Source organism: Sceloporus undulatus, chromosome 1 (assembly GCF_019175285.1).
Source record: "Sceloporus undulatus isolate JIND9_A2432 ecotype Alabama chromosome 1, SceUnd_v1.1, whole genome shotgun sequence".
In the NCBI taxonomy this organism is placed as follows: Eukaryota; Metazoa; Chordata; class Lepidosauria; order Squamata; family Phrynosomatidae; genus Sceloporus; species Sceloporus undulatus.
Window position 1 is genome coordinate 86,227,766 of NC_056522.1, and position 13,268 is coordinate 86,241,033.

At 39.2% G+C, this 13,268-nt stretch overlaps 1 protein-coding gene across 4 annotated transcripts in view; it reads right to left on the reverse strand.

The window, feature by feature from the left end:
* TAB2 (TGF-beta activated kinase 1 (MAP3K7) binding protein 2) overlaps positions 1–13,268 on the reverse strand; it is a 67,950-nt gene that overhangs the window by 10,279 nt on the left and 44,403 nt on the right. For all 4 annotated transcript variants that reach the window (XM_042442322.1, XM_042442314.1, XM_042442330.1 and 1 more), the window contains exons 2-3: positions 6,959–7,149; positions 4,118–5,621 (exon numbers count right to left, since the gene is read on the reverse strand). In XM_042442322.1, the coding sequence (XP_042298256.1) occupies positions 4,118–5,621; positions 6,959–7,060 (1,606 nt within the window). In that variant the 5' untranslated portion in view covers positions 7,061–7,149. The remainder of the gene's footprint in view (positions 1–4,117; positions 5,622–6,958; positions 7,150–13,268) is intronic.

Genomic DNA, 13,268 nt, shown 5'->3' on the forward strand with positions numbered 1-13,268 from the left:
GAAACTGCTGGAAGAGGTCATTTGGAGTTTTGGGGTGTAGTGTCACAAAATATGTTGATGACACCCAACTCTACCTCTCCTTCCCATTGGATTCCAATGAAGCTGTCTTGCTACTGAACCAATGTCTGTTGTCAGTAATGGACTGGATGAAGGCAAGCAAACTGAAACTTAGTCCAGACAAGACAGAGGTGTTCCTGGTCAGCCGAAAATCAGATTGGGGAATAGGGACTCTGCCTGTTCTGGGTGGGTATACACACAACATGAAATCTCAGGCCCACAGCTTAGGTGTTCTACTGGACTCAGCTCCGAGCCTGGATGCCCAGGTTTCAACAGTGGCCAGGAGTACATTTGCATAGCTAAACCTAGTGCTCCAACTGCTCCTGTTCCTTTAGATATCAGATCTGGCTACGATGCCATATACCTTGATTACATCCTGTTTTGACTATTGTAACACACTCTATGTGGGGTTGTCTTTGGAAACTGATAAGAAATTTCAGCAGGTTCAAAATGCAGTAGTCAGGATGCTGACTGGGGAAGTTATAGGGATCATATAACTTCCTTGTAGGAACAGCTTCACTGGCTACCAGTTTGTTTCCACTTTCAATTGAAAGTGATGGTCATGACCTAAAAATCCCTATACAGTTTAGGCCCATGAGAGCCAGCATGGTGCACTGTTCTGAGCATTGGACTCTAGAGATCAGGATTTGAATCTCACTGGGTGAACCTGGGCAAATCACATGCTCTTAGGCTCAGAGGAAGGCAACGGCAAACCTCCTCTGAACAAATCTTGCCAAGAAAACCCCATGATAGATTCGCCTTAGGGTCACCATAAGTCAGAAATGACTTGAAAGCACACAACGATAACAATAACTTCGGTTCAAACTATCCAAATGACTTTATATGTCTCCATATGAACCTGCAACAATTCTAACATCTTTAGGGGAGGGCTTTCTCTTGGTCCTGCCACCATCATGCGTTCACTTGGTGGGACACAAGAGAGCCTTCTCAGTGGCTACTTCCACTCTCCTGAATGCCCTTCCACAGGAGTCCAGGTTGCCTCTTTCCCTGATTTCCTTTTACCTGCAGGCAAAAGCCTTTTTGTTTAAGCAGATGTTTAATAGGTAACTGTGCCTGGGAGGGTTTTTTTTTAGTGGGGTGCATGTATTATTGCTTTTTTAAACTTTTGTATGGTTTAAAATAATTTTAAATTGTTTAAACTGTGATTATTTTAATTGTTCTTAAAACTGCACTGGTACATTTTAATTGATTTCCTTCTGTGAGCCACTTTGGGTACCACTCCAAGAGAAAGGCAGGATATAAAATAAAATAAAATAAAATAAAATAAATAAATAAATAAAACAACTATAGCAGCAGCAGAGTTTAAAACATTTAGTACAAGAAAGAAATGACCAGTCACATCTTCACCCTGAAGGGTAACTGCTTTTAAATATTCAAGAAAATGATATACTCAGTTGGAGTGTGTATATATGTTTTCATTCCAGTAAGTAAACCTTGCATTTGCCATTTTATATAAGTGACACCATTTTACTGTAACATGGATTTGATCATCCATGGATTTTGGTATCCACGGGGGTCCTGGAATGAAACATCAGTGGATGCCAAGGGCTCATTATATTTGTGCTTTTTTAAAACACTAGGGGAAAGTGGCAAATGTGCATCTATGTTACAGGTTACAAGGTTTGAAACTATTTAGCTTAAAAAAAAAGCATATGGAAGTATAAAATTATGCATAATATTGAAGAAAGTGGGTAGGGTAGATCTCTCCTCCCACTTTGTATCCTATTTTGGAAGAAAGGCAGAATATAACTTTCCTAAATAATTAAAAAATAATAATTATACAATGACTCTTTAGTATCTGCTGGGGTTTGGTTCCAGGATCCCCCATGGATACCAAAACCCATGGATGTTCAGGTCTCATTATATACAGTGGGGTAATAAATGATTCCTTTATAGAAAATGGCAAAATCAAAGTTTGCTTTTTCGAATTTTCTTTTTGAAGTATTTTCAAGCCATGGGTGGTTGAATCTGTGCACGCAGAGGGCTGACTGTAATGCTAGAACCTGGGCTCAGTCATCTATTAAAGTTGAATGGTGGAAAATGCAGGGCAAATGAAAGACAGTACTTCAGTGTACAATTAAATTGTGGACATTAATGTGGACAGTTTAAAAGGCAATGGGTGACTCACAAAAATGAAGTCATGAGTGACCCCTAGGTAATAATATTTATGCTCCTGTGTCCCAGCGGCAGTGAATCAGTTGCTGGGAAATATCGGGGAGAGGTAGTGAGTTTACTGGTTGGGTACTATGTGATTGCTGGAGACTAGTTGGGTGGATTCAGTATAGTTTTTTTTGTGTAATTACCAGTGGAAATACCAGTTATAGACTGATCAATCACAAGACTACAATATAGCTGGGACACATGTCAACAGAATTTGTTACTTGGCATAGTAGAAAAGAAATGAATATATATATATATATATATATATATATATATATGAATTAAGATTTAATCTCAGTCAAATTTAAATTTTGATGGGCATTCCTATTTTAAATGGACATATAAGCAGAATCTTCAAATCAAGTAAAGGAATTTTGCTGGAAGAGAAAGGAATCTGTGTCATTTGCAATCCTTCACTGAAATCCTCAACCACAAAACCTAAATCCATTCCAAAAGGTTTGAACTGGTTCCAAACAGTGGGGGAGGTGATGCTGGAGAAAGAGGGTGAATCAACAAGAGTGCTTCTTCCTTTTCACTACTCCCCCCCCCCCCCCCCCCGAACTTGGTGGAAAAGAATGATCAATATTTCTCACTTTAAAATTTCAACTGTTTTCAGCAAGGGACAAATGAGTGATCAGTGACCAGAATTTGCTTAATTTTTAACTATTAGAAGGAGTGCTTTTATTAACTCAAAAACCTTTGTAATAGGATTCTCTTACACTAGAAGAAATCAGCCCAATAAAATATGGTTGCAGCTAATGCATGTGTCCCAGTTTTTGGGGAAAAGACAGAGTATAAAGATAAAGATGATGATGGTACATGAAACATCAGGTACATTAGATGCCAAACAATCTTCGACTATTCTAATACACTCTATTAGTCCTCTGGTGTGAATAAACTATACCTGTGGATGATTTGTTTAGCCTCCAATGTGACATATCCTGTTTAAAATAAGTACAGTATCTAGAGCCTTCAATGGGGGGGGGGGGGGAGAGATTAGAGTGTGATAAAAGCATTTCCCTGAATCAGCTGGCTGAACTAGCTTTTTAAGGTACGCAACACAAGCTTTCAAGAGTGATCCACAGGTGCATGCAATTGAACTGTAAAAAGTAGACTCCTTTGCCCCCACAGTAACTCCTCCAACACCTGAAAATGTTACACAGAAATGCAGAAGCTCAGCTTAATATAGTAGGGTGAGATGCATGGGTTTAAGAGGGAATGTGGGACTCCCCAAAACTGGGCAGATGTATCTTCCATGAACAGAGTGCTAGTCAAGTATGACTTTTGATTTTGGGAATTCCTCTGAAATCATAGCCTACCTTATTCAATCAAGTGCCCTGACCCTCATTTTATATTTCTGGTGGACTATAGGAGCTGCAGTGGACTGGAAGAGGCAGAAATGTGCACTCCACCTAACCTAACAGTTATACGTGCAAAAATCTGGATCTACACTTCTAGAATTAAGATTTTTAAGATGTGCCAACTAGAAAATAATCCTTGATTCAGAAGGTAAGAGGCATATTAAATCTACCCTAAAATAATGGCTTTGCTTTTATTATTTCTTGAATGTCATCTTGGAGAACCAGAGTGGTATACTAGTTTGAACGCTGGGCTTGAATCACTGCTCACCCTTGGAAACCCACTGGGTGACCTTGGGCAAGTCACACTCTCTCGGCCTCAGAGGAAGGCAACAAATTTTGAACACATTTTGTCTTAGGGGTCAACATAATTCAGAAACAACTTCAAAGTGTATAACATGTCATTTTGAGAAAATTTGCATTTTAAAATGTAGTTTTACAGGCAGCCCAATAAAGAAATATAATCAATTAAATTGGCTGAAACAAGGCATACATCTCTACAACTTACATAAAGTTATTACCTTGTGTATAGGCAGCATCATCAGATCCCATACTCAGTTTTCGTGCCTCACTAATCCTATCGACATGTGCTAAAACAGGGTCAGTAAGGTGTTGGATACCTTCCGTTTCTGCAAAGTGATCAGGAAGGTTTAGAAGATTTGTAGGTTCAAAGGTTGGGGACACCACACCTGGTGAAACTGCAGGGGGTTTATTTGGAGAAACAGTAATTTTAAAAGTGTATTTTGTGTTAGGCTGTGTAACCACCACTCGGGGAGAAGTGGCAGTGGCGTTGTTGCCCACTGCTCTGCTCTTGGGAGGGTGGTGATGAATAAATGCAGGTCCCATGCTTACTTGGCCAGACATATTCCTAGATGTGGCAGTAACTCCTGGATTGGTTGATATGAAAAGGGTGGGCTGATTCCGTACAAGTTGCTCATCTCCTGTTGAGGCATTAGCTGAAATGTAGACCTTAGGCTGACTTCGTGTGATAATCTCATCAGTATTTGGTGGACTGGCAGCTATGTAAACAGTAGGCTGGCTTCTACTTAAAGTCTGACTGTTGTTGGAAGAGGAATTTGAAGATGAGCGAGGGCCAGATGAACGCAGTTTTGAGGAGCTGTTTCTCTGTGGTGGTTCAAGTTTGATTTCAATTTGATTTTTACGAGGTCCTGTTGAGATATTTTGAATATTGTATTGGCTCTGAGCAGAGGAAGACTGTGAACTACCAGATGAATGAACTGTAGGTGCCTGTGGAGTTGTAGGAGAACTTATAGGCATATAGACATGGGAGGTCTGATGGCCTTGCTGGTTTGGCTGTGCTGTTTGTTGTGATGAGGTATGTGATGTGGAACTGGTTGTGGGAACAGTTGTCCAGGGATTTGGATGTGAAGGCTGGTAATTTTGTTGAGAATGCATAGGAGTAAACTGAGACGTCCAGCCAGGATTTTGCTGACTCTGGCGAGCTGTACCACTTGGATTTGTGATATAAGGTCTAATATAGATAGAATTTCCTTGTGGGTTGTTTAATGGAGGTACACCATGTATGTGCAAAGATGTAGGCGTATTCCGACCAGGCTGAATATTTGGAGCTAAGGTTACCATAATGGGGTTGAATCTAGGTGTCTGTTGAGCCAAACCAGATGTTCCTTTGCTGCCCAAGTGAAATCCAAAATGCTGCCCTGGATTAGACGTACTAACAGTATTAGATATGCCAAAAAATCCCTGTGGAACTTGTACTGGAGCAGTCTGCGGTTCCTGATGAAACAGTTCGCTGTTGGACTGGCTGGTCTGAAGGTGCCCATCACTAATGCTATGACCTAAAGTCCTACTTCCATTCATTCTACTTCCTTCTCTTCCATGGAGAATTACATTTTGTGATTGCAGATCCAAATTTAGGGATGTCATGTGATTTCGTAGACTGGGAATCCCAGAATCATCTGAAAAACCAATGTCTCCTTCACCATAGAGATATTTTGTGCTCTCCTTAGAGAGAACTGCACAGCAGGCATCCAAGTTATTATTATTCTATAAGAAATGACAAAAAGAAGTATTAACAGAAATTATATGGTTTCAACATGCTTAATTTTAAAATTTAATTAAACACTGGGTTTCAGAAATGTGCTTTATAAAGATAATTTTAAAATTGTGGAGAAACAAGGGACTGAAAAACATACTATACAACACTAAGAATAGCTTTTATTTTGCTGGACTCAGGACATAACAGAAGACTGAAGTTAGTAAATAACACCCGCAAGGAACAGCTTATTTAAACCTCTGCTTACTAAGACTACTGTTAGTGGAATGACTGAGAAATATCAGACAATATCATTAATATTTGAGAAGTACAACTCAATAACAAGGACAAATAGCTGCAGAGCATGAAGGATGGATAATACCATAGAAGAGAGAGGGACGGACATGGCAGGGAATGAGGCAACAGAATATGAAATGTTCTTTGTTACATTTGATTATTTATTCAACAGGATGATAGGAAATCCACACTCTTGGATTTGCAGAAGAATACACAGCATTTGCAGGTGTATACACTCAGCATTTACAGCTAGATATATGTTCAAATGTTATCCACCTGAAGAAAAATCAAATTGACTGGCATCTCAGAGAGACTTAATAAACTTTCATCAACACACTACTTCAAAAAACTACATTTAAAAATTATAGAACTTTTAAATATACAGGAAATCATAAGCAACATTTTAAAAGCAGAAGACAAGCATTCATACCGAGACAAAAACATTTTTCTAAAGAGCTATTTTTATTTATAGGCATACTTGAAGTTAGTATAAGTAGACATGGCTAACTGAGGAACTCCATTTCCAGTGTTGCTATTATAAGCAGGAACTGAACAGACAGAAGATGGAGGAAAGTTACAGCACTGTTAATGAAAAGGGAGCCCAACACTTTTATCCTACCAAGACATCCTTTACACCTCTTGATTTTCAGGTAATCTCACCAGAAGCATTGGTAGAAACATTTCTAATTCTTCACCTTCTATAGATTAGATGCTCTGGAATGGGGCCAGACCACAAATATACAAGCCAGTGATGGAAGTGATGAATACTTAATATGAAGTTCTCATGAAAGAGACTGTGTGTGCTTCTTAATTATCTGAGGTCACAGAAACATAAATATTTAAGAGACTGTGTAACAAGACAGACAAAACGAGGATCACTAAAAGCAAACTCAAACAAAACTTAAAGAAAAAATAAATATTGGAATGGGGTAACATCTACTCTAGGAAGTCTCTCTAAACTTAACAAATTAGTAGGAAAAATCTGTCAGTAATTTTAAAAAATCTACCCTACAGTAAAGTGCTCACAAAACAATAACAACATAGCACTGACCTGTAACATGCATCTGGACACAACAACTTCAGGTACCTCAGGAAACTTTTGCCGCAGGTCATGTAAAACCTGAAAATCAATTTGCTGGCTTCCTTGGGCCATTCGTATGTTGCCTGGTCAGGACTTTTGTTCAACAGGCAGTTCCAGGCCTCAGTGTAAATTAAAAATCATCTCTTCTGCCCGAGCATTTTCTGTAAGAAAAAATGAAAACATGATTAATAAAATAAAGCCTTCACACACACTAATGAATGCTGCTCTCTCACCTAAAACATTGTGATGTCATAATGTCTAATATTAGTGAATTATATTGATTCATGATGGTTAACATTAATTCACTTATACCCTTGCTCTCCCTCAAAACTGGGATTCAAGGTGGCTTAAAACAATTAGAACAAATGGAGATAAAAACACATTCAAAAATTATTGTACTGTATAATGATAAAATTAAAGCCATTTATTTCACCTGCTAACAGAAAGACAGCAAATAAAAAACCATCCTAGGCTCCCTATGAAGGGAATTGCAATGTCTCGATCAACCACCTCCCTTTTGCTCCTAGCAGAAAAATGTGTGAAGGTGGTGGGACCTATTTATTTATTTTTATTTATTTATTTCATTTATATGCCATCTTTCTCCAAGGAGAGACCCAAGGTGGCTCATAGTAAAGACATTAAAAAGCTCAGTAAACTATTAAAAACATGTATATACAATATAAAATCACATAAAAATAAACAAAAGTTAAAAACATAACTAAAACCCCACTTGCTCTATAAAAAGCACCAAATGCTTGCCTGCATAAAAATGTTTTTACTTGCTGGCAAAAGGCCAGCAGGGAGGGGGCCAGGCTAGCCTCCCGAGGAGGGGAGCTCCAGAGGGTGGGAGCATCCACCAAGAAGGCTCTCTCTCATGTCCTCACCAAGTATGCCTGTGATCTTGGCGGGACCAAGATCTGAAAATCTTAAAGCTTATAGGAAGATACAGTACTTCTTCAGCCCATGGAGCTTGTTGCTCCCTTAGTCATTGCCTCTAAAAATGTCCCACTTCACTATGTGATGAAAATCAGCTCACAACAGAGTGGATATAAAAGGGCAAATTTAATAAGAGAGGCACTGGAAAGGTCTGGATAAATCTCCACTCACATTTAAATATAGTACTGTACAAAGAAGTTAACCTTTAGGTGCATAAAACTTCATTATATGACTCAGTGTTGTCATCAATGCAACCTGGTACCAGTAAACTGGACAAGGCTAAACATTATAAAAGTTATGACAGAATAACAACAGATAATCCTACAAGCATGTCAATCCCTAAATCTAAACTCAGATAGAACTCAAGGCTTCAGCTGGAAACCATGTGTATCTATCCAAAAGTAACACAATATGTATTTTGCAGCCTTAGATTAATAAGTTATTTTCTCAAGGGCCAGAAAAAAGTTAACAACTACCATAGTTTGTAAGGCAGCACTGGAACCCCATACAACGGTGAAAGGTCATTGCCACAGTGCCTCCACTTTTTAAACCCTTTTAGTGGGAAGAAAAAAAATGCAACAATTTTCCCTCAATGGGAGGCATTTAGCCATGTTTTGAACCTCCCCAGATTGTTTTATACCCAGGAGAGACCCTTTTTTCAATAAGGAAGTAAAAGAAGTTCAATTTCACTTTCTGGTTGGGAAAAAAAGAGGCCTCTCCTGCGTCTAAAACAGCCCAAAGGGAGGCACAAACCATGGAAAAAATTGGAGTGGGTATATTTTTTTTACTTAAAGACATCTGCAAAACATTTTTGGGGATGGGGGGACTAGGGAAACTTTATTAAGCATATTTTAGGACAACAGCCCTTTATAGGATTGCAATAGCTCTTCTTTCCCTTGTTGTAGCCTGTAGATTTTTTCTCTGAAAATGAGTCTGCATGTTCAATTTCAGTGAACCATTATGTGTATTAACAACTAACAAGACGGTCAGCGTAGTTACCACAGTTTAGCATCAGTTATACATCAGTTAGTCGACACCCTCCCAACATTTTTAATTGTGTGAAAGAAGTTAGAAGATGGAGTCTGTATTGATGATCCATCTATAAAGTCTTTAAATACAAGCTATCTGATGAAGTCCTACACATTATATAGAATAGAATGAACTGTGTACTAGTTTCTTCTTTCCATATCTTCCACACTTTTTAGTGTCTCTTTGAAAATACTGCATCAAGCCCAATCTTTTTGGTTTTTTTGCAGTTTTTTTTTAAATGTTCATACTGTTTTAGAATATTTGATATATAATTTAATGCAAGTTATTATCTCATCTATGATCCTTTCTACAAAGAGTAAAATAGTTAAAACATAGAGCAATCTTTCAAAGGTATATCACTTTAGAAAGAGCTTTGAAAGTAGGGAAACTCGGGTGCAGTACAGACCGGGGAAAGGGGGCGGTCTGCAGCCGCCCCTTTTCTTGCTGGGTTGGAAGCAGGGCAGCCTCACCGGGCCTGTGGCCTGGAAAGAGGTGTCCATGGGGCTTCATGCCCCTGGACACTCCGACAGGTATGGCAAAGAGGCGGCCCCTTTCTCCTTTGCATCGCTGGTGCAACTATGTAGAAGCGTGCGCACAGAAGGAGCTCTGTTTCAGAGCTCCTTCCTGTGACAAAGAAAGGGCGCCCCAAACGCCCTGAAGTGGCGCAGTGGCGTCACACACGTGCCAGTCCGTGTGGAGGTGGTCCGTGCATGATGCCATTGTTGTGCACGCTGTATGGACAACACGCTTCCAAAATTGCACCGTCCATACGAACTAGAGCTGGGGAGCGTATGGATGCTGCGCACTCTCCAGCCCTAGTTTTGGCTTCTGCGCCGTCTGTACCAAGCCTCTTTTACATTTTCAAAAGGAGAATACAGAATAATTCATACATTATATGGGATATCTAGCACTAACTTTGGTAACAGCAAGTTAGAAAGAATATTCTAAACATGGACTGATTCAAGACTTAGCCATATGTTGAGAGGGCCCATTAAATGGAACTTAAGTTAGTCATCTAAGAAACAAAGACCCTAAAACAAAGACAAATGCTACTTTGATTCACACAATCCAATATCTGTAATTTCATCTGCTATAGTGTAGTATGTATCAATCTTACATACCATGAAACACCCTTGATAGTGACGCAACATACAAACTGCAATGCTTTTAAAAGCCACTGCTGCCCTGTCTGGTCTTGGAAACTAAGCAGGGTGAGCCCTGGTTAGTACCAGGTTGAGAGTGCCAACAAATACTGTAGGCTACATTTCAGAAGAAGCAACTGGTGAGACCATCTCTGATTATTCCTTGTCTATATTTTTCCATTTATTTATATGTAGGACTTTTATCCCACCTTTCTTCCAAAATGGGATTCAAAGCAGCTTACAATAATTTAAAAAGATAAGACTAAAACATTAATTACAAAAGTTAAAAATCATTAAATAATACTAACATTAAAACAAGTTAAAACAGTATAGTTAAAACCATTTTAAAAGTAAAAAAATTAAAACATGATACCAAAAAAAATTAAAACATGATACCAAAAAAATCACTACATAAGTAAAATTTATATACCAAAGGCCTACCCTAATAAAAATGTCTTCAGCTGTTGGCAAAAAGTGAGCAGGGAGGGGGCCGACCTGACCTCCTGTGGAATGGAGTTCCATAGTCTGGGATGCCTGAAACAGACAGACTAAAAAATGTAAGCTGTGCCAGCACCAACTCAATTTGTACTAGTTTACTGCTCCTTTTTGGCCCGGTTCTTTGAGGAAGATGTGGCTCTGGTGCGGTTTTCCTTCACGTTTGGGGTGTGCATAATCTAAACACTACTCCCTGAACATGGCAGGAAACCGCATTTTTTTTGGCCCATCTGTTTCAGGCCAGAGTGGCCACAAAGAAGGCTCTCTCCTGAGTCCTCGCCAACTGAAGGTGTTAGGACTCACAGAAAGCCCTCCTCTACTGATCTTAACATCAGGCTGAATTGTATATGGAGATACAATCCTTCAGATAGTCTGGACTGAAGCCACTTAGGGCTTTAAAGGTCCAAACCAGCACTTTGATTTCTGCCCAGAAATGGACTGGTGGCCAGTGCAGGTGTTTCTGCATGGGAGTCATATGATCCCTGTTGCCAGCCCCAGTCAACAACCTGCTAAAATTTCTAAACAGTTTTCACAAGCAGACCCACACAGAGCACATTACAATAGTCCAAACAGGACATAATCAAGGCATGCATCACCATAGCCAGAAAACCCTATAAAATTTATTGGGTCATCATATGTTGACAAGCGTTGACATACATTGGCTGGATTCAGGGAGTGGGTTTCAAGTTTTTGAACTGCCTCCACATAAGCAAAGCCCAAAGCAGATTTGCCACAGCCTTCCTCTCTATAGCTGCATTCAGGGAGTGGGTTCCTTATAACTGTGGTGTACTTTGAGGCTTTTCCAACCACTCTCAAGCATAATATGAATCAGATGGGCTAGAGCAATCTTTCTGAACTTGGCAGTCTGGAAAGGAGAAGAGATAGGGTTGATAATCAAGCTGACTAAAAGAGAGAAGAACCCACATTAAAATCCAGATTGTACTCTTACTACCAATAGACCAAGCCTCATTTCAACAAAGGTTCCTTTTCAGGGTGAACATCTTTAGTCTATACTGCAGAATGATGTCACTCAATTGTTGGGATGCCCTTTTGCTCAGCAGAAGCTTCCATCTGTAGAACAAGGGAGAATGTTGTCCCCCCTGGATTATATTAATATATGCATCATAATATTTTTTATAAATAAACATGTACATATGTATTTATAAATACACCAGTATTTGTTTGTATAAAGAGCTGTATTTATTTAAATATATTAATATATCATTTAAATTATTATGTTCTAATATTCACATTGCAGTAACTAAAGGACCACTGTACTAATTTCCTATGCAAGCAAAGTCATGCTCAAAATTCTACTGAAAAGACTCCTACCATACATGGAATGAGAAATCGCAGAACTGCAAGTGGGTTACAGAAAAGGAAGAGGCATTAGAGACCATAATGCAAACACATAATGGAGCATACCAGGAAGTTTTTTAAAAATGGCATGTGCTTCATTGACTACAGTAAAGCTTCTGACTACACAGACCATGAAAAACTATGGACTGTTCTCAAAAGAAATGGGAGCACCACTACATTTGACTGCCTTGATGCCTAACCTGTACTCAGGACAAGAGAATGCCATCAGAACTGAGTACGGAGCAACAGAATGGTTCCCAATTGGAAAAGGGATCAGGAAAGACTGTATTTGATCACCCTGTATACAGAAAATCTCATACGTGGAGCAGGCTTTAACTCAGAGGCATGAAGAATGAAGATTGGAAGAAGGAACACTGACAACCTAAGATGTATAGATGACACAATAGTACTAGTAGAAACCAACAAATGCCTAGAGAAAATATTAAAGGTGGTCAAGGAGGAAAGTGCCAAAGGAGGCTTGATGTTGAACATTAAGAAAACAAAAATAATGTCCATGGAATATCTACAAGAATTCGTTTTAGACAATGAGAAAACTGAAATAGTCAAAGAGTGCTCATACTTTGGATCAAACATTCATCAGGACAGAGACTGCAGCCAACAAATTAGATAAAGGCTAGGATTGAGAAGGATGGCTACAAAAAGACTGGATAAAATTCTAAAGAGCAAAGATATCACTCTGAACACTATAGAGAGGATCATCAAAGCCATCGTATTCCCTGTCATCATGGATGTGAGAACTGGATAGTGAAGAATGTGGATAGGAAGAAAATTAACTCATTTGAGATTAGTGCTGGAGGATACTGTGGACAGCCAAGACGACAAACAAATAGGTTCTTTAACATATCAAGCCTGAATTCTCCCTGGAAGACAGGATGACTAAATTGAGGCTGTTGTATTTCAGCCACATCATGAGAAGGCATGAATCATTAGAAAAGACAATAGTGCTATGAAAGGTAGAGGTCAGCAGAAAGGAGACTACATGCCAGATGACTGGACTCAATCAGAGAAGCTATGGGCCTGAGCCTGCAGGACCTGAGCAGAGCAGTGGAAGACAGGAGGTCTTGGAGAAGTCTCATCCACAGGGTCACCATGAGTCAAGGTTGATGCCAGGGCAGTTAACAATTACACACACACACACAATGCATAGTGTGTGTGTGTGTGGTGTTCTACTACAATACCACTTGATAAACACCCACAATACAGCATACATAATGTGGTGACATACACTGCAATTTCATTTTAAAAGAATAAATACTTCAGCATTCCCAAATTACACCTCAGAGTACAACAAATCAAAG